Source organism: Haliaeetus leucocephalus, unplaced genomic scaffold (assembly GCF_000737465.1).
Source record: "Haliaeetus leucocephalus isolate CR32 unplaced genomic scaffold, Haliaeetus_leucocephalus-4.0 Scaffold462, whole genome shotgun sequence".
Taxonomy (NCBI): Eukaryota; Metazoa; Chordata; class Aves; order Accipitriformes; family Accipitridae; genus Haliaeetus; species Haliaeetus leucocephalus.
This window is the reverse complement of record NW_010972898.1, coordinates 5,462,527-5,488,860: the sequence shown is the minus strand read 5'-3', so window position 1 is coordinate 5,488,860 and position 26,334 is coordinate 5,462,527. Positions and strand designations below refer to the sequence as shown.

At 36.4% G+C, this 26,334-nt stretch overlaps 1 protein-coding gene across 1 annotated transcript in view; it reads left to right on the top strand.

The window, feature by feature from the left end:
• The window catches only part of KLHL1 (kelch-like family member 1), a 164,750-nt gene that overhangs the window by 25,366 nt on the left and 113,050 nt on the right, over positions 1–26,334 (top strand). The window contains exon 3 of the mRNA XM_010575247.1: positions 3,671–3,867. Coding sequence (XP_010573549.1) covers positions 3,671–3,867 — 197 coding nt within the window. The remainder of the gene's footprint in view (positions 1–3,670; positions 3,868–26,334) is intronic.

The window sequence follows — 26,334 nt, the reverse complement described above, 5'->3', positions numbered from 1 at the left end:
TTAAAAGGATTTAGTTCTAGCCTTTCTAATTCCTTGACACTTCCCATGACTTCACTGGTGCATCCTTACTCACAGCTGTCTTAAGAATGTTGAAGAGTCTTGCTATGAATGGATAAATGTGTAATTACAAGAGAGAAAAAATTTACTGTGCCCATGAGGTAAAATGATATTACTATGTGTTATGGATATGAGTTAAAACTTGTTGCCTGTGCACAGATTAAGTGAGCAGTACCTACTGAGCAGTCCCACCATATTTGTATTGATACCTCCTGGGCAATAGCTGTGGGAGGCTGATTCCTGTGACACACACTGACCTTATGAACATCATGCAAAGGTGGTCAAAGATGCAGTGATTGCCTATACACAAAATTATTTGCAACAGTGTAGCCTAAGGAGTAAAAGAAGGAATAAAAGTAAAAGATATGATGAAAAAAAAAAAAAAAGGAAAAAATCCCCAAACTGTCCCTTAACTTGGAAAAAGATTTAGCAAAAAAATAAAGATATCAGGGAATTTTTATATATTATCTCTGCTTCACATTTGGTAATGAGGTAATAAAATTTATGTATTCATTATAAGAACACATCCTAAAGACAGGTATTTTAATTTCTGCATAAGCAATGCCCATAAAATTTGTCACAAATAAAACAGTAATTTAGAATAACAATTAGAATCCATTAAAGTTCTTTTGATTGTTTTTTTTCTCATATATTTTTTCATCCTAATTAATGTAATACAAAATGAGATTTTAAGCTTTGGATAATTTGTTTTGCTCAGACCAAAGTACTTGTGCAAGCTCCTTATTGCCTAAAATTGTGAAGGGGAGGTGAATTGAAGAAACAGTAATATTAATGCCCCCTTGAATATCCTATTAAACGTTTTTCAATAGATGCTTGGATCTTCTAATTGTCAATATGAAACTGTCTGAGGAGTTGACATTGTATATACTGAGCCTCTTAACAGCTTTTTTTCCAAACTCTGATCATGCTGAACATTTGATATCTCAGAAGAATTTGCATAAAAATGTCATAGCACCCTTCTGAAAAAGTGAATACAGCCCTTGTGACCAAATTCATGAAGGTGTCTTGATGTTTAAAAATGACAATAAGTAAGACTTTGAAAGCATTTAGATGGATTAGATACCTACCTATCATTGAAGCTAATGCTTTGTAAAAGCAGGATCCTGGAGAGCCCTATCTTACTTCCTACCATGTTTGTGCAAAAAAAAAAAGAAAAAAAAAAAAAAAGGGGGGAGGGGAGGCAGGATAAGACACTACTGAAAGAAAGAACAGTAAACTCCTCTTTAACTCAAGCTGAGTGTATTTTTCTAGCTCTTATCCTAGATATATCAAGTAGTAAATTGGTGTTTCTGAATTTAGTTAAAAATAAGTCAAGCTATAGTGTAATCATATCTCCAGATCTCCCAGAAGCCGTTATATGTTTACTCCCTTGATTAATGTGTAAGGCAGACACTTGTTCAGAGTCTTCCATAAAAATGTGAAGGATGTCCTTTAAAATGATCATGTTGGTTACATAAATATGTAATTTAGAAAACAGATCATAATTTTTATTGACTTAAACTTATTTTAATCCTACTAGTTCCCAACTACTACCCTACTAGTACTAGTTTTCCTTAAAATTAACAGAAAATATCTTCGATTTGAAAATAAATAGATAGATGTGGCTTCAACTATTTCCTTCGGGTTCTTCTCCTAAGGCTACATTTAGTGATAAAAAGCTTTTACCTTTCTTCATAAAGGGTGATGATTCTTTCAGTTCTTACATCATTCTGTAAACGTTACCTGGATCAGCTTTGTAGGGCCAGAGACTTCTTCAAGCTCATCCTTGAAAAATAAATAATATATAAGAAAAGCAGATTTAAAACTCCATTTTTCTAATTTTGTATCCATCAGCACATTTCTCAGTCCATCTACTTTTCACAGCTGTTTTGCACATTTTTTTTTCTTCCTTTTGGTACTGGGATGATCAGTTTTTATTTGAAAACAACTATCTTTTGATAGCTTCCACATGACACAGGGGAACTATATTCTAGATAATAAATAGTGTGTTGAGCAAGTCGTTACCTGCAAGCATGCAGCAAATGTGGGAGTGACATTGATAAATATATGGGTCAGCCAAGAATCAGCTGCTGAGCGTGCTTTCTGACCACACTGCATAAACGTGTGGTGGACAGAAATGATCAGAAAAACATAAAAAGATAACATAAAAAGAAACTTAATGCAACATTAATCGAAGCATAAAAATAAGCAGAGGAAAACCACTGATATTATGCTGTGTACTTGATTTGATGCTCTAACCTTTGCAAAAGGATGTATTATAACTAAATCCAGTAAAGTATAACTTCCCGGTTTCCATCCTATATTAAAAGCTCCAGATATAGTGAAAGGAGAGAAGGTCAGATCTTCAGTGTTATACTTATTGTATTTTGGGTTTGGTATTGCAATATAAAACAGCTTTTCTTTTCAATGGCATTCTGTGAAGTTGAGGATTTTAGAACTCCTCTGTGCCATGTGATAGAACTATTAAGATGTGTAGATTTCTCTTTATGTGACAACAAATATAAAATTTGTGTGGGGAAAAGAGTGAGTTTATCTAACTGTTGAACTATATTACTTTGAACAGAAAGATCAATATACACTTAATCTTCTTACAGTTTGAAATGATCTTTCCAAGCACAGCAAATTAAAATCAGAAGTGTTAGTTTCTTACAATTTATATTATATTTACACATTTTAAATTCCTATTCTTTTTGCCAGTTCTCCAAGACATCCTTGCGATCTCTAATTTATAGTTTCTTAAGTTATTAATGTACAAGATTTGTAAGAAATCCTTTAAAAATGAATATGGGGGGAGCATGATGACAAGAATGATGCTTATTTCTCACTAAAAGAAATAATGTTTTAAACTTATTTTATTCTATCTTGTATCAGTCTGCCAGATAAAGATAATGACTTGTGAAATTACAAAATTAAGTGCAATATAAGTATTAATTAATGAAAGATAAATATTATGCATCCATATATGTTCTTTTAGCTAATAATAAAGTTTTTCAGAAGAACTATGTGCTAAGAGAGACCTCCCATATGTTACTCTGATATAGTTAATCACAAAGTCACATTACAAATAAGCAACATGAAGTTTGAAGATTTTAAGCCCTATTTTGAAGATATTTTTATGGGTTTAGTTATACTACATTAGGCAGTTATTTAATTCTTTGCAGGGAGGTAAATGGCTGTGAGTTTTTCTCTGTACCGCTGAAGATAATGCAAGTTTTATCAGCAATTTCAATGAAAAAAAAAAAAACCAAACCCCACAGCCTGATTGATATCCAGAGACTTACTCAGATTTTAGTCTCATTATATAAACAAAACCATCATTCCCAAGTCTCCTCTTCCTTTCCACACTTTACAGTCTCTCTTTATATTCCTATTATATAGTTGAATTAACAGTAGTTTAAAAAGAAATGTTTCTAATACTGTAGCGTTCAGGTCACTGAGGTGTCCAGTCAGAGAGACTAATCCTCCTTCTATTCACTTTTTCTGTAGAGTTACTTATATAGACCTAAGATTATTTATAAAAGATCTTTTAATACTGCATGTTTTGTAAACACCAAATAAAGAAGTTTGCATGTGTTATCAATCCTTTTTTTAGGCTGCCTGGAATTGAAAGAAGACACCATTGAAAATCTTCTAGCAGCTGCCTGCCTCCTCCAGCTTCCACAAGTAGTAGAGGTTTGCTGCCATTTTCTAATGAAGCTTTTGCACCCATCCAACTGTCTGGGAATACGAGCATTTGCTGATGCGCAAGGATGCACAGAGCTTATGAAGGTGGCTCACAGCTACACCATGGTAAGGCAGTTTCAGAATATCTAAATTATGATCTTGTGAATCCTCTGTATCTTCTGTAAGTAAAAATATCTTGTTAGGTTTTGGCTTGAAATTGTTCTGTATGTGTATGGAACTTTATTACATAAGTGACCCTTTTGAAACCATAGGAATGGTAATTCCTCTCAATGTCAATGAAGTTATGAAAATAGGCATGCTATGATGAATGCACTGTCTGCTGAGTCAGAACAGTATATGCCTTAACTAGATGCATGTTCACATACAGGTGATAAAAGTAAAAGGTATCTGTAAGTCTTTAGAATACTTTTTAATTATGCTTCCTTTTTCGTTAGCTTTAGGGAAGCTTTGTAACTGTCATTGGTATTGGGTTTGTGTGGCAAGGTTTTGGTAGCGGAGGGGGCTACCGGGATGGGTCCTGTGAGAAACTGCTTGAAGATTCCCCACCTCCAAGTTGGACCCGCCTCTGGCCAAGGCTGAGCCTGTCAGCAATGGTGGTAGCGCCCCTGGGAGAACAGATTTAAGAAGGGGGAAAAAAAGTTGCTACGCAACAGCAACTGCAGCTGGAGAGAGGAGTGAGAATATGTGAGAGAAACAGCCCTGCAGACACCCAGGTCAGTGAACAAGGAGGGGGAGGAGGTGCTTCAGGTGTCAGAGCAGAGATTCCCCTGCAGCCTGTGGGGAAGACCATGGTGAGGCAGGCTGTGTCCCTGCAGCCCAGAGGGGACCCCATGCCAGACCAGGGGGATGCCTGAAAGAGTCTGTGACCCTGTGGGAAGCCGCGCTGGAGCAGGCTCCTGGCAGGACCTGTGGCCCTGTAGAGAGAGGAGCCCACGCTGGAGCAGGTTTGGTGGCAGGACTTGTGACCCCATGGGGGACCCACGCTGGAGCAGTTGGTGCCTGAAGGACTGCAGCCTGTGGAAAGGACCCACACTGGAGCAGTTCATGAAGAACCGCAGCCCGTGGGAAGGACTCATGTTGGAGCTGTTCGTGAAGGACTGTCTCCCATGAGAGGGACCCCACGCTGGAGCAGGGGAAGAGTGAGGAGTCCTCCTCCTGAGGAGGAAGAGGCAGCAGAGACAAATGTGACGAACTGACCCAAACCCCCATTCCCTGTACCCCTGTGCCACTGGCAGGGAGGAGGTGGAGAATTCAGGAGTAAAGTTGTGCCTGGGAAGAAGGGAGGGGTTGGGGGAAGGTGTTCTAAGATTTGGTTTATTTCTTATTACCCTACTTTGGTTTGATTGGCAATAAATTAAGTTAATTTTCCCCAAGTTGAGTTTGTTTTGCCCATGACAGTAATTGGCTGAGTGATCTCTCCCTGTCCTTATCTCGACCCAGCAGCCTGTTGTTGTATTTTCTCTCCCCCATCCCACTGGGTGGGGGGAATGAGTGAGCAGCTGTGTGGTGCTTAGTTGCTGGCTGGGGTTAAACCACGACATCGTTGTTCTGCATGGTGTCCCAGTTTCAGCTGGGATAGAGCTAATTTTCTTTCTAGTAGGTGGTATAGTGTTATGTTTTGGGTTCAGTATGGGAAGAATATTGGTAACACACCGATATTTTCAGTTGTTGCTAAGTAGTGCTTAGACTAAGTCAAGGATTTTTCAGCTTCTGATGCCCAGCCAGCAAGAAGGCTGGAGGGGCACAAGAAGTTGGGAGGGGACACAGCCAGGGCAGCTGACCCCAACTGGCCAAAGCGGTATTCCATACCATGTGACATCATGCCCAGTATATAAACTGGGGGGGGATTTGGCCAGGAGGGCCTGATTGCTGCTCAGGAACTGACTGGGCATTGGTTAGTGAGTGGTGAGCAATTGTATTGTGCATCACTTGTTTTGTATATTCCAATTATTTTCTTATTATAATTTTTATTATTATTATCATCATCATTATAATTATTTTCTTTTTTCTCTGTCCTACTAAACTGTCTTTATGTCTACCCATGAGTTTTACTTTTTTTTTTTATTCTCTACCCCATCCCACCAGGGGGGGGCTAGCGAGCGAGCAGCTGCATGGTGCTTAGCTGCCGGCTGGGGTTAAACCATGACACACAGAAACAATAATAAGGGAAGTTTTGTGTAGGGTTTGGTTTTTTTTTTTTTCAAGCATTATCCTATCCTTTTATTCATCTGTGAATTGGATTAGGGCAGAAAGTTGAAGACAAAAAGAATTTTATCTGACAATATTTTAAATTATTCTAGTTACACCTGACAGAACAGGTATGGTATTAATATTAAAAATTAATCAGAATCAATGCAGCAAAAATATGCTACTTATTCAGAAACTAAGTCATATCAGTAGCCATTTGATTCTTCATAGTTTGACAAAATTAAAAACATCTGGCTCATGAAATTAAACTTACATAAAGAGTAGATTACATATCATATCTGAGAAATAATGGTCCCTTAAGGTCTATAGTGAAATTATTATTGAAGTAATAGAGCAGGTTTCAATGAATCTGCTTTGCTTGTCCAGCAGTTATGTCCTTATTTTATTTATTCTTTTCTGTAATTAATACCATGTTGTAATTCACAGGTTTAACTGTGTTTTTCTTACCACTACAGCTCAGGTAGTTATGCCCATTTTACACTTATGGAGCTAGTTCTGTGACTGGTTTTAATTTTCTCTGTATTTAGACATCTAAAACATAGTTTTCCAGGTCCAAGCTAATAAGTTTAACATTCGTCTGTCAGTGGAGAGAAATAAGCTGTCAGAGCAGAATTCATCTAATCTACCTTGAAATGAGATAGCAGTAGAAATGAACAGGTATGGGTTGAAAAAATTGAACCTTTTTATCAATATGTTTTTTAGATTTATGTATTACTTTGATATTTTCACTTTTTTTGAATGAAAAGCAATGTAATGAACAATGAAAAAAAATTTAAAACCCTAATAGAGAAAACCCTTGATTTAAAAAAAATCTCATGATTCTTTGAAACAATTTATTGAAATATTTTTGCGGTGAATGAAGTTACTCATTATAGTACATTTGAAGACTTGTGACTGATACATATCTGATTGATCACAAAGTTCAGAAAGATCTGTGCCCATTTCTAAGATATTAGGTATATTATGTAATTGATTATTGTTTTTAATGGTCAGGTCTACAATCTGAATTACGTATAATGGGAAAATCACCAACGAAAGATGGTAGATCTAAAAGGAAGTCAGTTGTAATTAATAAGCAAGCTGTGATGTAACTATAATTACATTTGCAAGCATGCATGATAGTCACACATTCTCTTTGCTGGAAAAACAAATAATCACATCTATTCAGTTATGCAATTACAATATTTTTTTCTGTACATGATTGAAGTTTAATCCTAAAAGTTAAGCTTTGTAGTGCATGACATTTTCATAGTCATTGTGTTACTGCATTTAGGTGTGAGGCAGCTCGCATCTATTTGCTTTACTGTTCTGTGTTAAAGGGTGTGGATGACCAGCTGTGACTGGGGGAAGGGTGCCTTATTGCCTGTCTTGACTACAACACTCTCTATCAGAGCGACTCTGCATAAGAGAAGAGTGATTATTTCTTCTGCACGCATGCATAACTGGGAAAAACTTCTACAGTGCAAGGAAGGTACTCTGCAGAGTGTGATAGAGGAACAGCAGAGAGACCTTGTAATGTGAAGAAAGGGTAGGAAAGTGACGAGCAGAGCAAAAAGCAGATGAGATGCATAGTCTCCAAGGTGACAGAAAGCATTATTTTTTCCTTCAGACTCCAGGGAAAGAGTATGGACTGCAATGACAGCAAACATAAAGTAGGGCAAGGGGAGTTTGTTAACAAACTCCTCCTGTCTTATGCAGAGGATTTGAGGGGAAGCCCTCTTTAAAAAAAGAATGGGAAAATCCTTGTTTTTAAAAATATCTCATGCTTTCAAGAGAACTTCAAGGCCCTTTCTTTAAAGCTTTTCAGGGTGCTTTCTTTAAGAGTTTCAAGTGATGTATCTCAGATTCTGGCTTTCTGAATCCTCTTCCAAGGTGTCATTGCAAAGGCTTGTTTGTTGTGAATAGGAAATAATAGTACTCCCTTAACTCTAGCATATTGTGTGGTCGTTTGCTAGTAAAAATTTACCATTCTTTGAAAGCTATAGAAAATAAATAGCTTAAGAAGTTTCTGATATGTAGTCAGAATAACAGATTAGTGAATGCAGCTTTCAAAGTTTGGGTGTTTCTGCTTTCTAAAGAAAAATCTTTTTTTTTCCATAAAAATGTGAAACGTAAAACAGGTGAAGTGAATTTTCCTTAGCTTATTGGCTTAAATATTTACTTAAATTATTTATCATATAAATAGTGGAATTGTTAGAAAATTAACCTCTCTGATATATGAAAAGCACTTACTGGGAGAAAACTTGGGGGAGAGGCTTTGACAGCATTTGAGAGGAGTCTAACGGCTTTTGAAGAGTGAAATAATATTATGATTTCTTTCTACACTTTTTCAAATCTTTAGAAGTACTGAGTTTTTTTCTGGATATTTCGCACTATAGTGCCAGAGTATTTTAATAATATATCAGTTCAGTAAATAGGGAATTATAGCTGATTATCTGAATAGCCAGTTCTACAATGCTAATCGTCATAACATTTTCTTAATAGAGGAAAAATAACAATGCTAAATGGAGTAGAAACAGATGTCCCCAAAGTAAAGAAAAAGAGAGGGTAATGACTGAAATTATATGCCTTTCATCTTGTTCTTTGCATCTACAAAAATATCTACATCAAGCACAAGGAATTCTTTTGACCCCATTGTATGTGTCTTACACATTGTAGCCAAAAATTGTCAAAACAAAAAATAATAATTTTTATTATACTAACCATAATGCTATAGAGAAATAGAGCTAGGCCTGACCAGAAATAATAGTGCTGTACCATAAAGTTTTTTGAGGTAAAAAACCCTCAAAGAAACAATAATTCTACACTGATTGTGGGAATGGGGAGCAAGACAAAGTTTTTCAAATAATCTTGCAAAAATAGATTTATAGACATGGCATATGCTATAGAATGTGTAATAATTTTGAGATAATGACTCAAGGTAAATCACATCTTTGAATAATTTTGCTTTTTAGTTAACTGCATAGGGGAAATTAAAAGTTAAAAAAAAAAAAAAAAAAAAAATTTCTCTGTAGCCCTTAGTTGAGGTACTCATTTAAAGTGCTGGAACCTTAGGATAACTCTGACTGCATTGTACCTGGCAAATGTCTTACAGCTTTCCTCCACCAATTAGTTTTAATTAGAAAGTCATTCACAGTTGTCTTCACAATAGCATTTTAATGAAAATCAATGTATTTACATCAAAATGGTTTGCTTCATTGAATCTCCATAAATGTTTTAATCTTTGTTTTTCAAAAGAAATTTCCTTGCCTAGTGTCTGACATGATATTTTAGAAGTTCTAAATTAAACTGTTGTTCATTAAAAATAGTTAATAAATTATATATCTATATTTAAGATCAGCTTGCTTTGTGCTTTCACATAATGTGTTATGAGGGCAAGACATCTGAGCTTGGAAATTTCTTTCTATTGAAGAAGAAATAGCTGCTAAAGAGCAGACCACTGAGTTTAAGAATCCTGTTGACTTCAGGAGATACGTCATTTCCAACATGTGTTTTCTGTCACATTAAATAACTTCAGTTTCTCTCAACCATGAAATCTGTGGAAGCCATGAATACAATTTTTTATTTGCAAAGTTGACACAGGTATGTCCAGACTTAATTCAAATGTGACAAACTTTTTTCAAAATGCAGTCATTGCTGAGCATGGAGAAAGCTTCTAAATGGAAGTAAAATTCATTAATTGTACAGTTATGTATCCCTTTCCATGAGCAGAGGTATAATGTCCCTGGTATTTACTGAGATATTTAGTCTTCGGTGTCAAATCTCTAATTGTTCTTTTGAAACGTAAAATCTTAAGTGAGGAAAAGAAAATGTGTGCATGGAGGAGGGGAGGCAGTGAGGAAATGAAGAAAAGAAAAATAGTGAAGGAAAACCAGAGAACATTTGAAAAATCTTTAGAAAATAAACTTGCCAAATAGCAAGTTATGAGGTTGGTGGGGGAAAAGAGGAAGGTAGACTTCATAAAAAGTTAGTGAACAATGAAAGTTGGAGATTGCTGTTTGCATTTCCTGTACTTTTTATCAATGAAACTTGGATTGCAACATTTTAAATTAAAGCATTAGAAGCAAGAAGTTAAAAATAAGAGCAAAACTGCAGTTCATTGGTTTATTTTTTTTTGACACATCAGATTTAATGTAGGTTGTTTTATTTCTGAGGTATGAAATTGCCCTGCCAGTGTTTTATGGTGTGATTTTATTTTTTTTTAATGAATCTGCTAATTTAAATGGCATCACAAATATTCATGTTTCTATTGATTTAAGACTTCTGTACTTCTTAATTACAATCTGAGTTTTTACTCAGCTTTTACTTAGCTTGTCAATTTCTGTAAATTTTCAATCTGCAAAGCCATATTTCTGATAACTTTAAATTCCTAATTTATTGTCAGAGTTATATGATAGTACAGTGAAATACGTGTGATGTCTTATTAAGAAAACAAAAGCAGCAAAATGGAACATATTAATAAGCTAAAGCAAATGCATTCTTCTAACAAGCATTTTTAGTGACAGTTCTTTATTCTTCTAGTTATTGGGGGTTTCATATGTAGGGAAGCTAACCTCTAAAGTCAGCAATTTATCAGCTTGTCATACTTGTCGTGGTGTATGTTCTTATCTGTCTTTTTATAAAACAGAATAAAGTCTAATTCAAAATTGTGATGGTAACCTTGTTGGGATGCAATTCTTTTTAGAATATATGACTTTTTATAATATACTTTATTTTGAACCATTATATGTTTATTGCTGAAAGTTTTTAATAGACCGTGCTAGTTTAATGAACTCTGTGGCCTTGATGTGCCATTAGCCCTTCTCGTAACAACTGCTTTTCTACATTAGTAAATACTGAGAGAGGAAAAGTATGTTATATTTGTCCTTAAAAACTAATTGCAGTTTGGTTTTAAAGCATGGGAAATTCTTAAAAACTTTATTCGTACTTGGTAAGGTTTTGAATACAACTGTAGTTTGCTTTCGCTCTTCCAGTAAAGAACATGGCTCTGCTTGTGTTATGATGTACAGATAATGCTTATAGAACTTTAGTGTGTGACATTCCAAGTTATGCTACCAGTTTCTTCATCTCAGTATCATGCCATTTGACTGAAGCCCAATTGATTCAAATGGAAAAGTGAAATACCTTATAGATAAAACTACTTAATCTGTGAGTCCTTTACCTCTCAGGAAACTTCACTTGAACCTCAGTGATCATTGCATCTTGAAACTGCAGTTTGACTATTGAGATGATAGAGCTTGTTCCACATTACTGTTTCACCATATTCCAAGATGAATTGCTAAACATAAACTTGGAAAATCTTCAAATTACTTTGATGCACTGAGTAGGAGGATGGCCATAAGTAAAATTTCCATGACCAGAAGAATGTGTATGAATAGAGTGATTGATGTGATTGTAACCAAGTCAAAATGTTAGCAATATAAAGGACCCTGACTGACGTTACAGTTCCAAGCCTGGGAGATGCAGAATGTTTGCAAGTGCCTTTGAATGAAGTGGTAGAAGGTGTTTAGTCTCTCACAGATGCAGTTCTGTGCTTCACACTGCAAGGGTTGTTAGTCCCAGCACAGCAAAACATTATTCAAACTTAATTATAAGCACATAAGTAATCTCAGTGACATGTACTGACTCTATATAGACCCTTTAACTTACTGAAAATTCTGATTGTACTGCAAATGGAGCAACTGTTTCATTTATGTGAAGCGTGTGCCTTATGCAAATTTTTAATGATCTTTTATGGTGAAGAGCTTCAGTGGTCATGTTATTAGTTATGTTTATTATCTAAGCCACAGAATTTCACAGTTAAAACTTGGTGGGATGGAGTGGGGAAGGAGTGATATGTAAAACCTTTCCTATCCAGTTCCATTTGCAACAGCTCATCCTGAAGCATATTGAGACATTGTAACAATACTCCATATTCAAATTAAGAAAAATATTATTGAGATATTGGTAGATGGTGATGACAGTCATTAATGAGTTGTGGTTGTACATTCAAACATCAGTGGATTATTAACAGTTTTTCAGCATATGCTGTTTAACATGATTTATATACAGGGTCATCAGTTGGCTTTCTACTATTTAAATAGCTGACCAGATATTGGTCAATAGATACTGACCAGATAACAGCTTTGTTAACTTCATATCATACTTTGTTTTGATCACTTTGACCTCCTTAACATCACATTAGTGACATATGGATAAATAGACAATGAGATGGGTGGAAAGCTGACTGGACAGACAGGCTCAGAGAGTTGCGATCTGTAGTAAAAAGTCCAGCTGGCAACCAGTAAATAGTGATGTTCCTCAGGGATCACTTCTGGGTCCAATACTGCTTAACAACTTTATTAATGATCTAGATGATAGGGTGGAATTCTCTCTCAGCAAGTTTGCAGATGTCACCTAACTGGCAGGGGGAAGATGATCAATATGTATGAGGACAAGGTTGCTATTTAGAGGGCAGGCTGGAGAAATGGGCTGACAGGCACATCACAAAGTTCAGCAAAGGGAAATGCAAAGTCCTGCATTCTGGGGACAAATAACCCCATGCTCCAGTACAGGCTGGGGAGCAACTGTCTAGGAAGCAGCTCTGCAGAAAAGGACCTGGGGGTCCTGAGGGACACCAAGTTGAATGTAAGCCAGCAATGTACTCTGGCAGCAGGAAGGCCAACAACATCCTGGGATGTATTAGTGAGACTTAACAAGTTGGAGAAGGTGATCCTTCCCTGTTTGGCACCCATGAGACCACATATGAAGTGCGGTGTCCACTTTGGTGTTCCTCAGTACAAGAGAGACATGGATATACTGGAGTGAGTCCCATGGAGGTCACTGAGCTGGTTGGATGCTGGAGCACACGGCATATGAGGAAACTCTGGGGGAGATGGACCTGTTGAAACTAAGGAAGAGAGGTCTAAGAGAGATCTTAATGCTCTCTGCAGCTACCTGATTGGAGGATACAGAGAAGATGGTGCCAGACTGTTGTGGAGGTGCGAGTGATAGGCAGCAGACACAAACTGGAACATAGGAAATCCCGATTGGATATTAAGATTTTTAAATTTTTTATTTTTTTTTTTAACCCATGGGGGTAGTCAAATACTAGAAAAGCAACAACCAGTGGAGTTTTGGGGATCTGCTCTTGGAGGTATTTAAGACTTGACTGGAAATGTCACTGAATAACCTGACCTATTTAGATGTGCACTGAGCAGGGAGTTTGACTAGATGATCTCCAGAGGTCACTTTGAACCAAATTCTATGAGGCTATTAAATGTATCTCCTGTATGTTTTCAATGGTCTTAGATATGAGCTGTGTATCCAGGATAAACATGAAGCAAATGTTCAGATTTTTTTTTTTATTTCATTTTTTAAGTAATGTGCAACAGATGGGATTACCAGAGCTAACATTTAATTGACTTTTATTAGCCACAAGCTATTGGTAGCATGTTAGCAACAAGTTAGCAGTAACACACTGAAATTTTAAAGCATTCTGTGATTTTCTGTTTCTTATGCTCTGTCAGGCATACATTTCCAAAATATATTATTGAACAAAATGTCCTACTTGCACTGTAAATAGCAAATATAAATCTGCAAGAAGATGTGTGCAGGCTGTGTTCAGACTTCATGGCATCCTACACTTAATGGATGATCTGTAAGATGTTTTTTCTTAGGATAGATAGTGCTCATAGAAAACTAGAGTGACTCCAGACAGCAACAGAACTTTTTTTATTTGTTTTATTTTGTGCTTTATTGTTGCTTCTTCATAAGCCCTATTTAAACATTTGTCTAGCCGCCTAAGAGGATATTGTGATAGATTACAGTACTCGAGCCACTACGGAAGTCTGTGTCACACACTGGAACGTGACATTGTTGCTCATATTTCTGAATGTTTATTTGTCTAAAAATGCACTATGTTATGTTCTGAACACTTGGAGGAAAAAAAAAAAAGGAATAGTTTGAGGAAGATACTTTAAGAAAAAAACTTTTGCAATAGGACATTTCCAACCATAGCAGTATTTATACTTGGAACAATTTATTGTTTACTCAACTGGAAATGTTGCAGCTACTGTAGTGTAATGAGAACACTGCGTTTAGTACACACTGCATGCACTTTCAAAAGTGAATTTGTGTTCTAAGAACTATTTAAGTTTTTGAGATTTTTGACTCAAGTTTAATATAAATTAAGTATGTGCAAGAAATTATCTTGGGACATGCTGGGGAAAAAAAAACAGTCTCATTTAATTGGAACATAAAATGACTCCATATACCTGTGACTAAAATGGAGATACTAATCAATTAAATGTATTTTTCAAGGAGAGAGGATTGGAACCAGACGATAGAAAATAGTAATTGCTCTGGTTTATGCTTTTTACCTTCTGGATTCTAATCACAAATTTGGAATATTCAGTATAAAGGAAATCATGTAATGTAAAAGGTTATACAAACTATTTGAAACTTATATAATTGTACACATATACAACTTACTGTTTATTCCTGTACCACTGAAACAGAAGTCAGAAGATGCTGTGTCAAAACCTTGCTGAAGTGTCACTGATCATTTAGTCTCTGGGACTCTTTCTAAATTAGTAATTCTCATTCTTCTCTTACACATGGCAGGGTGTCCCTGGAACAAATGTTACACATCTCATACATTTTGACATATGGATGTGGAAAAGTATGGCTTCCTATATTAAAATTGCTTATATATTTTCCTTTCAAAGGAGTTAATTTTCAATACACTAGCTTGGACTAAAAAAGTTTAATTATGTCTTTACTTAAAATGCTTCTTAGGTCTGCACAGAATGCTAATTAAAGAAATCAGATCTAGTTAAATTTTGATTGTTAAGGTTGTTATTTTGGGGCTCCAACTATTTTTTTGGTTCTTTTTTTAAGATCCTTTCTCTCTCTCTAGCATCCTTTGGTCTAGTAAAATTAAGTTGAAAATATTCCAAATAAACCACAGTAATTGAAATAAATAATAAAACCAGAGATGCAGAGATGCAAAAGAAAAACATTTTGGAAGTCACTGTATCACTTACGTCTGACATGTAAGTATATTTTTTGAGGTTTAGAATTTTCTCCATTTTATCACTTTAAAACCATACTAGCAATACACAGAAGTGAAAGACTAAAACAGTGCAAACACAAACAAGAGTCCCAAATTCTTGTGACTTCCAAACAAAACACAAAATTTGATCTTTGCATACACAACTAAGCTTAGACTACTTTATTTTACTTGAAAATATGAGTTTATTAAAATATTACAGTAGCATTCTTTTTTTTTTTGTTTAAATCATGACATTAAACTATTATTATGACTCTTTCTTCCAATTTCTTTTTTCTTCTTTTCTTCTTTGAGAAGAAATTGTACTTTGTAGATCACTTTTCACACTTCTGGCATTTTTAAGATTCTTGTTTGAAAGTAATCATCAGCACTTAGCACAGTGTGCTGCTTTTTTATAAGTTCTCCTTAGTACAGCTGTGACATGGCACGTTACAGTACCACTCCATCAAGACACAGTAGGAGAAGAGGAAAGTAAGAGCATTTCAAGAACTAGCATATGGACAGCAAGGTAATTAATAGGAAATAGAAAAGACAACTGCTGGTAGTAAAATGCTGTGAAATCTACAGGAAAATAGTTAAGTAAATAGTCTATAGTGCATTAAGCACAATTTGATGACTTCTTTATCATCAGGAACTTCAATTTTGTTGCCTAAATGCCACATTAAAAAGGTTAGTATGACAAAATGCTCTATTATTCCTAGAAAGTGCTGCTATGAAAAGTAACGCTCTCATCTGAATGATCTTTTTACGTTATACACAGGACTCAACAGTTCCTATGGTTTTAATTTGTTTTTCAAGTTTGTTCTGCATATTCAGCAGCAATGTTAGTATCCCATTGAACTAATACTTACTATTCTTCAGAGTGCTAGCAGAAATATTACTTCATATTAAGAGTATTCTGATATGCTCTTCTTTCTTCAGCGGGTCTGATGATGGTTTGTCTGTCAGGTCAGCAGATCTGCATCTCAACGTTTTGAGTGAAGAATATATCAATTTATAAATCCTGCTTCATCTCACTGAACTGTAGGCATAAATAAATTACTGTCCATAGAGGTAGCTCAGGGCAAGCAGACTCTTAACCTAAAAAGCATTGGTGGGTGCCTAAAATCAGTTAGCATGAATCTGTGTCAGCACATACAGAACTCCAAATATCACACTAAAAAAGCACTCCAAAGACAGTGAATTTTGGAGGATTTTCTTAGCATTCATGGACAACAGTGAAGATGAGAATCAAGACAGCTGAATTTTATAGCTGTAAATTCAAAGCCTTTGAATCTGCAAACTAGTGTAAAATAAAATACTTGACATTTGTACATGTCTTTGGCAAGATTGAAGGATATGTCCTAGTACTGCGGATAAACATTCTTTTTTTGTTTTCACGAAAGGGTATGCAAGGGTGGCTAAATACAAAAACCCTCGAGAATACTTATACCATGTGTGTAGTAGAAGACTAGAAGGTGAGGGCTAAATCCTCTGAAAATATAGTATGTGTTGAAGTTCCAACTCAGGAACACCAAGAAAGTATGACATAACCTGTAAATGTGTTTTCTGTCTGCTATTCTGTCGTGGTTTAACCCCCGCCAGCAACTAAGCACCATGCAGCTGCTCACTCACTCCCCCCCATCCAGTGGGATGGGGGAGAAAATCGGGAAAAAGAAGTAAAACTCGTGGGTTGAGATAAGAACGGTTTAATAGAACAGAAAAGAAGAAACTCATAATGATAATGATAACACTAATAAAATGACAACAGTAGTAATAAAAGGATTGGAATGTAGAAATGATGCGCAGGGCAATTGCTCACCACCCGCCGACCGACACCCAGCCAGTCCCCGAGCGGCGATTCCCTGCCCCCCCCCCCCCCCCCCCCTTCCCAGTTCCTAAACTAGATGGGATGTCATATGGTATGGAATACACCGTTGGCCAGTTTGGGTCAGGTGCCCTGGCTCTGTCCTGTGCCAACTTCTTGTGCCCTGGCTGGGCATGAGAAGCTGAAAAATCCTTGACTCTAGTCTAAACACTACTGAGCAACAACTGAAAACATCAGTGTTATCAACATTCTTCACATACTGAACTCAAAACATAGCACTGTACCAACCACTGGGAAGACAGTTAACTCTATCCCAGCTGAAACCAGGACATATTCCCAATACTTTAGGATGGAGAAGAGGTCCTTTAGGGTACAAAGAAGACCCACTAGTGGTTTCTGTGGGGTTCTCAGGTAGCAGAGAAGAGGAGATAGCCGAACTGGAATACATAGCTGGTGGGAGGGGACAAGGAAATAACATTGGACAAGATAATTGAACTGAAACTAACGTGGAGAGCTCTGCTAGGAAAAACAGAGGAAGGGAGGATACAGGAATGGGACACAATAGAAAAGTGAATCTTAGGCATTAGGCTGTGACTGAGAAAGTAAACAGAAGAGTATATGACCAGTCAAAATCTTACTCTATAGAAACTCTGTCACCAAGATTCTTGTATCTAGTCATTGCTCTGCTTTCTGCAATCATCAGTGACTCACATTCTTAAAATTGGTGCATCCTGAGAGCTTACAACTTAGTTTTAATATTAGTTTAATTGAACTTTGATATACAACACATACCATTTACGAGATTCTCTCTCAAGCACTGGAGGCTATACTAACGAGTATTTGTTGTCAGTCAGGAGGAGACTGTAATTTTTCTTTCAAAAGCAAAAAGAGGTATTGAATTACTGATTCAGAGATGGTGCTCCTCATTTCTAAGGGTAAGACATATCTGATGGCTAATTTTTGGTGATAATAGCGAAGACTTGAGAGTATTAATTCTAATCTTGTCTCACAATGTTTTCAGTGTAATGCAGGGCAGGCACTTGTTTCTCTGTTAATGAAGACAGGAAGGATTTGTGGTCATACAAAAATAAAGACAATAAAATCTCAAAGGATTATATCTCTTTTGATGCTTTCAGTACTGGAAAAAAAAGAGAACAGTTCAGAGTAAAGGTTAGCCCTGCTCTTCTCTGAAGTAGTATCAGAAACTGAAGATTTACAGTGTTCTGTCAATGTACAGGTGCCCTTCAATGCAATAGTGACAAATATTAGGGAATCATAATACATAGATCTTGGGGAAAAAAAAAATCATCTGCAAGTATTTCTTCCTAACTGGAGCCAGGGAAACAGAAAGGTACATGTTCTCACTTACTCCATCTGTATTAAAAAAAAAAATACTTATTATTAATAGACAACACTTGGGTCTTTCCATCTCATGGCATGTTACTCTGTCCTAAGCCTTAAAATTGTGGTGAATGCTGGTACATAAAATATTTTATTTTATTCACATTTAGAACTTTTCTTGTGATATTGCAAACTTTCAGAAAGTTTTTCTTGTTGTAGGAACTTCACAACCTTGCTTTAATAAGGAGCTGGGTGACTGAATATAATGAGCCATGGCTGACAATACAATGCAAAGACAGAGTGTGGTAGGCCTTGGTACAGGCTGTGGGTCAGCAAGCAAAAGGAGAACAAAACCTGAAAGTGCTGGAAAGATACATAATATCATCATGGACTGATTTTATTGGTGGCCTGTGTGACACCTCCCCAGTAATAAAGATTGGGACCAGAAGGGCAGGGGAAGGGGGATATTGTTGTGCAGGCATCCAACACTGAGCTGGAGAAAGTGCTGCATTTCCCCAGGCTCCGCTGTGCTAACTCACATTTGGGGCCAGCCTCAGTAACTGGAACTGTATGTAGGTTGTATGTGTGGGAGTGTGAAATTTTTCCAGACACAGCTTATCCGCTGCTTTGGTTCATTTATTAAATTGAACTTTGCAGCATCACACTGTCTGGTGCTCTTTGTCCCTGGCCTCTACCCCCTTGACAACTGTTCATCGTGCTTTTTTTCTTGGCACTAATACCATATTGTCTTATGTTGACTGGAAATCTTCCTTACCAAAAATAAATCTTTTTTTTTTTTTTTTTTACTTTTTCTTTATGGAAGTATATAATGTAAAAACTGTTACACTTTTATAACTCATTTAGATTTCAAGGTGTTAAAGACAATCTAACAGATGATAACTGCAACAAAGAGGGCAATATAAAAAATATTTTCAAATATCATGAACCAAGTACTTTTATTTAAAAACCCTTCTTTCCCTTTCCCTTTCTTCCTTTATGATTTCTTCTCTTTACTGTCTTTCCATACATCCTGTATGGATGTTTCACCTCTTGGTCACTTAACGTAGTAACATGCTTTAATAATTATATGTAGTAATTGTGTTTTACACAGAGAATATGTAACCAAAACCTCAAAAATTAAGCTGTAAAGGCAGAAAATACAGAGAGAGTAAGGATTACTGAAAAGGACAACGTATGTTAGCTTCACTGTTTGGGTATGCTGTTCATTCATTGTCTCCTCTCCTTCTGCTCTTTATCCTATATTTTCATTGATTCCATCAATTTCATGGGGACTCCAAATGAAACCAGTGGGATTTTTCAAGTATCTCTCAATAGCAATGGTGGTTTATTTGGAGATTTTCTGGGCAACTATTCATCTTCATCACTGTTTGCAACTTGTACACTTAAAAAGTATTATAAGCAGGTGTTAAATTACTGCATCTCCCTTTTATAATTGAACTCAATTACCTTAACACCCTTAATAGTACTTAGTAAAAGTCCAAGTAGGTTCACCTAAATACAAGTGCGTATTTTATCTCCAACTTAGTGGAGATGAAACCAAGATATAAGTGATTAAAATTACTTGACCTAATCCCATCAAATACTAAAGAATCCAAATCTTCTTTCTATTGAAGTCCCACGCACTTTAACAGATATATGTCTGTTTTCATGAAAATCTTCTAAGTCTACTGTGACTAAAAGCCGCACACGCAAGCGGAGCAAAAGAAGGAATTCATTCCCCACTTCCCATAGGCAGGCAGACGTTCAGCCATCTCCAGGAAAGTAGGGCTCCATCACACGTAACGGTTACTTGGGAAGACAAATGCCATCACTCCAACATCCTTCCCCTTCCTCCTTATTGCCCCAGCTTTTATTGCTGAGCATGATGTCCTATGGTCTGGGATATCCCTTGGGTCAGTTGGGGTCAGCTGTCCCAGCTGTGTCCCCTCCCAACTCCTTGTACCCCCCCAGCCTCCTTGCTGGTGGGGTGGGGGGAGAAGCAGAAAAGGCCTTGGCTCTGGGTAAGCACTGCTCAGCAGTGATGAAAACATCCCTGTGTTATCAATACTGATTTCTGCACAAATTCAAAACATAGCACCATTGAAGCTCTTATGAAGAAATTTAACTGTACCCCTGCCAAAACCAGTACAGCCAAGAAGTTTATTAGTTTCTAAATGTGTGTGAGAAACTGGTTAACCTCATCACTTAAAACGTGCATAAAAATGTTTCTCAAATTTTCTGATAACATGACCCATGCTGACACGGAATGAAAGCAATAATTATTTCTGTTGCAAGGGTTACATTTTCTATGGAATGGCTAACTTCTATCCATTAAGGATAGTTGGCATTCCCCTAGGTAGAGAAGACACTTTTAAATTAATAATTATAGCTAATCCCCACTCCTGTGTCTGGAGATTCTTTGTCTTGTTTCATGATCAGGCTTGTCTTACTACTTTATTATCCCCTTTTTATGTCACTCCACTTCTGTGGTACCCAGTGGACTTACATCCTAGCAGCAAAGAACAACTGTTCTGTAGCATAAGAGGAGTGACTCAAAAAATGAAAGGAAAAAAGGAAGGAAAGAAGGAAAAAAAGAAAAAAACCCTTTTATTTGAGTGATTCCTTTAAATAACTTCTAATCTTTCGGAATTGCATTTCCAAAAGCCTGTTTGAAGATGACTGCTTCTGAGTTACTTCAGAAATTAAAACATTCTTCAAAAGAAGAATGAGTTACTTCTTAGAAGGAAATAGCCTTACTTGATTTTGAGATCATTATTACATTGACTACTAAAAAAGTAGCAAAAAATCATCTAACTTAAACTGACATAATTTCATTAAAGTCATTAGAGCTATGCTGGTTTATACCAGCTGGCAAACACATGTACTTCTAGAATCACTCTGTTAAGATTGTATCAACTTTTTGTGTATTGTATATTCCTTCATAACTCTTCATATACTTTTTCTTCATTTGTAACCCTGTCCTGATTTCAGCTGGAATAAAGTTAATTTTCTTCATAGTAGCAGGCATAGTGCTGCTTTGGATTTCAGATGAGAAGAATGTTGATAACACACTGGTGTTTTAGTTGTTGCTAAGCAGTGTTTATGCTAAGTCAAGGACTTTTCAGCTTCTCACACTTCCCTGCCAGCAGAGGCTGGGAGTGCACAAGAAGCTGGGAGGGGATGCAGCCAGGACAGCTGACCCAAATGAGCCAAAGGGGTATTCTACGCTGTATTGCATCATGCCCAGTATATAAACTGGGTGGAGTTGGCTAGGGGACACCATGGCACAGGGATTGGCTGGGCATCAGTCAGCAGGTGGTGACCAATTGTATTGTGCGTGACTTGGTTTGTATATTCTGTTACTTATTAGCATTAGTATTATTTCCCCTTCTTTTTCTGTCCTATTAAACTGTCTTTATCTCAACCTATGAGTTTTACTTCTTTGGGTTTTTCTTCCATTCTCTCCCCTATCCCACTCGGGGGGGGGGGGGAGGTAGTGAGTGAGCGGCTGCATAGTGCTTAATTGCCAGCTGGAGTTAAACCACAACAAACCCCTAGAATTATTTGTTCAAAATGGTGCCATACACATCATACTTAGCATTAACCTATTTAGCTAGTGTTTTAAATATTGAACATATTGGTATAATCTGGGTATCTTCCATAAGGGAAACATTGCCAAGAGCAAGATCTAGAGAATTGTGTGGATATTTCTTGGGGCTTTTCTGTGGGATGAAAATGTTTGGGAAATCTGTCACTTAGCACTGATGGTTCTAAAACCAGAACTTGTGAGGATATTGTGTACCACCAAAGTGCCCATGATAAAAGACTGGCAGTTGACTCATGGTTAAATTTAATTTACTTCAGTAATTACTCAAAAATACTCATGCTACCAAAGATGAGACTCAGTATCAAATAAGTGCATTTCATTCTCCCCTATACCAGTGGTTTGGAACACTGGAAATTTCAACTTCAAGTTGAATCCATAGTTACTAAACTCTCATTTTCTTGACATATGCTTGACTAAAAATTTTAGTGCTCAATAAAAAGTGTAAGTTATGGCAGTTTCGTATTTAAACTCTTTTTCCAAGGGTTCATGTTTGTTGTCAATATTTCTATTTTATTCATAGAACTCCCTCTGGTGGATTATTTAAAATATGAACATACTTGGTTTATTGTTTTACCAAAAAAAAATCTCTAAAGAATATGACTCTAGAGCCTAATTTTATGACATTAACTACTAAGATTTCAGTTAGCATTTTATATACATATTATTTATCTTGATAGTGGTTATATATATTATTTACCTTGATAGTAATTCTCAGAGTACATCTGGGGTTTTTTGCATATGTGTAACGTTGGTATCTTCTACCATGCAAAGGAGAATTTATTTAAAAATAAAAACACAAGCAAACAAAACCAGTTCTAATAAATTAAGTAGTCTGAAGTCTATGGATGATACAAGATTGGCAGGGCAATAAATAATCATGAGAAACAGCAACCATGGAGAACTGCCTGGACTGATTACTTAACACTAACTTACTATTTTTTAATGTGCCCACAAGTGAATTAGTTACATACCCTAGAGCAGAAAGATGAAGAATGAAGGGTCTGAATTTGAAATGAAACTGTAGGTAAGAAGAACCAAGAGAAGAAAGCTAGAACACAGGGAACTGTAGTGGACAAGAAATTCAAATTGTAGTGCTATGTAATTATTTATGTACTAGTGTTAAGACAGAACAGCTAACTAGAAAAGCTTTTATTAGTTCATGTGTGAAACTAGATTTTACACAGGTAACAACAACGTGATTATTGTGCATGTCTTCCACAGGTGTCAGAAGATATGGCTTATTCATTAAAGAAAGGAAGTGAGAAGTAAAAGTAGTAAATGGAGTGACAGGCAGGGAAATAATAAGAGCACATATAAAACAGGTTCTGATGAACTGAAAAGGGAAGAATATTAAAATTGAGAAAAGTGTCTGTTAGAGACCAGCAGAACTAGATTTGTAAATGGATGTCGTTTTCTGTTAAGTTGTAAAAGTGAGAGATATTACTAGGGATTGTCATTATGGAGGATTGAACTTCGCTAATGCACAAAATGTAGGAAACAAATATTGCTAATAAAAGTTGGAGCCAGTCATTTCTGGATGTAGTAGCTGCCAGGTTTCTTTACCAAATAGTTACTAAGCCAAAGGAAATTCATGACCTCATCATGTGAGAGCATCATTGAAACACTGGTTGTTGAAGATGGAATTGATTCGTGTGATGATGAGCAAACTTTACTTAAAATGAAGGATAAATAAAGTATAGGTGGTACTTAACATTCTTGATTGCAAAAGGAAACAAAAAAAAGTTATTATAATAAACTAGCTAACTGGACCCAGCAGATTAAGGACTAAGAACTTAATCTCCTTAGAGGAGATTTAGATCTTTAAACCAAAGGTATCAAATAAACTTAGATATAAAACTACCTGGATTTTATATTCCTCAAAAGAGGAAGAAAGCTTGTAGAGAGGGTTCTAACAAAATAAATAATTGCCTCAAAAACAAACCCACAAAACCAACTTAGAAACGAGCTGAGAAAATACAAGTAGTGGAAAAAAAATCAGTTCAGAAAAAGTAAAAATCAGTAAATACAGACATAAAGTGGGAAGCGCCAAGAACAGATTTAAATTATTTCTTTTTATCAGTTATGGAAAAAAATAGGGGATTTTAATTGCTAAATTGAGAAAATAACAGTGTTACTTGCAGTGAGATAGTGAGGGAGTTCAGTAATAATTAAATAAATGTCATGAAACTTAACAGGAACCTGAACTTGCTTTCAATAGTTACACTGTTTTCAAACATGTAGACCAAGGCAGGATGTGCTTCAATGAAAACTGAAGTTCTTGAAAGGAATGTTATCACAATGAAAATGAAGGTAAAACTCAGAGTTCAAAACGTATGCTAGTGGTACATGTGTATGTATATGTCTTTGTACATACATATATATGGTGTGGTACATACCATATACATATATTGATGTGTGTGTATACCTATGCACATATCTACATGTGTGTGTGTATATATATATATTACATGTACAAACACATGGGGTTTACTAAAATGAAATCATGTCAGACTTATCCAACATCTTTAGTAAGAGGATTGAGATTTCTCAGAAAAAGGAAAAAGAATGGAGCATTACATTTACATTTGCATTTCAGTAAGACGTGATATTTACTATCTGGACATTTTAGCTGCAGAAGATCAATACAGGAGTAGATAAAGAACCCCCTTCTGCCTTAGTGTGGTGCTGTGGTGAAAAAAAGGGCTTATCTCTTGATGCAACTGGATTTTGGAATACTTTGTGTAGTTCTCATGTCACCATTTTTAAATAGTGCTTGACATTTGGAGGGTATGAATAAAAGAGACACACAGGATTACAGGACAAGAGAAAATGTCTTGCAATAAATGTCTCGGAGTGCTCAGGCTGTTTCAGCTTATTAAAAAGAAGAGAAGACAATGTACTTGATTATAGTTTTATCTCCACAGGGAGAAACTACTGTGAACTAAAGAGCTCTTCAATGTAGTTGAGAAATCTTAGCAAAAGCCAATTCAGTTTAAACAGATTGAAAATAAGGTACACTTTTCCATCAAGAAGAATGCTTAAACACTGGAATAAACTGGGATAGCTGCAGAGAAAAGTGTTGAATTATCCATCTCTAGATATTGTCATCTCAAGATTGAATGCATTTGAATAAAATGTAGGCAAAGCAGAAATTATTCTTAAGCCCAGGGTAGTTGGTGACCTGTATGTGCAGAATATATCTGATATACAAGAAATTAGATTAATGTTCTAACAGGTCTTCCTGGCTTTAATTCTAAATATCTGTGACATGCTAATCTATTTGTTTCCTTGTTAGTTCTTGATATATCTTAATGTCCTGTTAAAAAGGTGCAACAGAGAAGAAGGCTGCCTTGTTTTTAGTCATGAATACTGAAAACTGAGTAAAGTGGAACTGTGTGGGATGAAGGTCAAACTCTCCTTTACAGGTAGCTCAGCAGAAGAAACATTTTGGAGTTCAGAATGTCATTGGAGAGATTTTGCTAAGCAAGGAATCCACAGTATCAGAGAGGATAGGAAATTCATTAGTTAAGTAGGAAGCAGATAGTCAGCTAAAACTTAGAGGCAATGGATAAAAGACTTTTTTCTCCCAGGAGATATGTAGAATTTGTTGCAGCACAGGAATATGTTGAAGTTCAGTCAACAGAAGGATAGTTCGTTTGGGTGTGTTTACTAAGGGAAAGATGCTTAACTTAGTAGTTAACTTAGTAGATTCTGTAGCCTTCCTTAGTATCTAACCATTCTTTTGAAGCCCTGATTGTCAGGCTTTCAGTACCATGCAGGTACTTTTGAGCACTTAAGCCAAACGAAATGTTCCGTAATTTATTTTGCATAATTTAAGCATTTAGGCAAAATCTTCAGATACCAAGTCACATTGAGTGTATTTGGAGTTTTCCTAGTTTTCTTCAGCCGGCTTGGGTGCAGTCCTCGAATTTGGTAGATGTGGATGGGAAAGCACAATTAACATTAAGTCTCCAAGATTGTCAATGAATACTCTAATGATTATATAAAAGGTGGCTTCCACATCCTCATTTCTTGAGAAGAGTGAACACTGGTTGTTCCTTTCAAAGAGTAATGCTCTTGGTAATGGTTCATTCAACCCCTGCATCCAGGTCATTGATAAAAATATTAAACAGACCTGGCCCTAGAACTGAGGCCTGAGGAAAACCCCTGGTGACCAGCCATTAGCCAAGTATAGCCCCATCACTACAACTGTTTGGATTTCACTGTTTAGATTGCTTCATACTTGTAGAAATCCTAAACACCATACACAGGCATCTGGACTGTCCTCCAGGGCCCAGGTATGTAAGAAGTTACCAAATGTCCTGGGTTCGGTTGGGATAGAGTTAATTTTCACAAGAAGCTGGGAGGGGGCACAGCCAGGGCAGCTGACCCGACCTAGCCAAGGGGATATTCCATACCGTGTGACGTCATGCCCAGTATATAACTGGGGAGCAGGCTGCGGCGTCGGGCTGGTGTCACAGGAGGGGAAGTGGTGGAGTGTCAGGTTGTGGGTGGTGAGCAATTGCATTGTACGTCACTCGTTTTGTATGTTCTTTT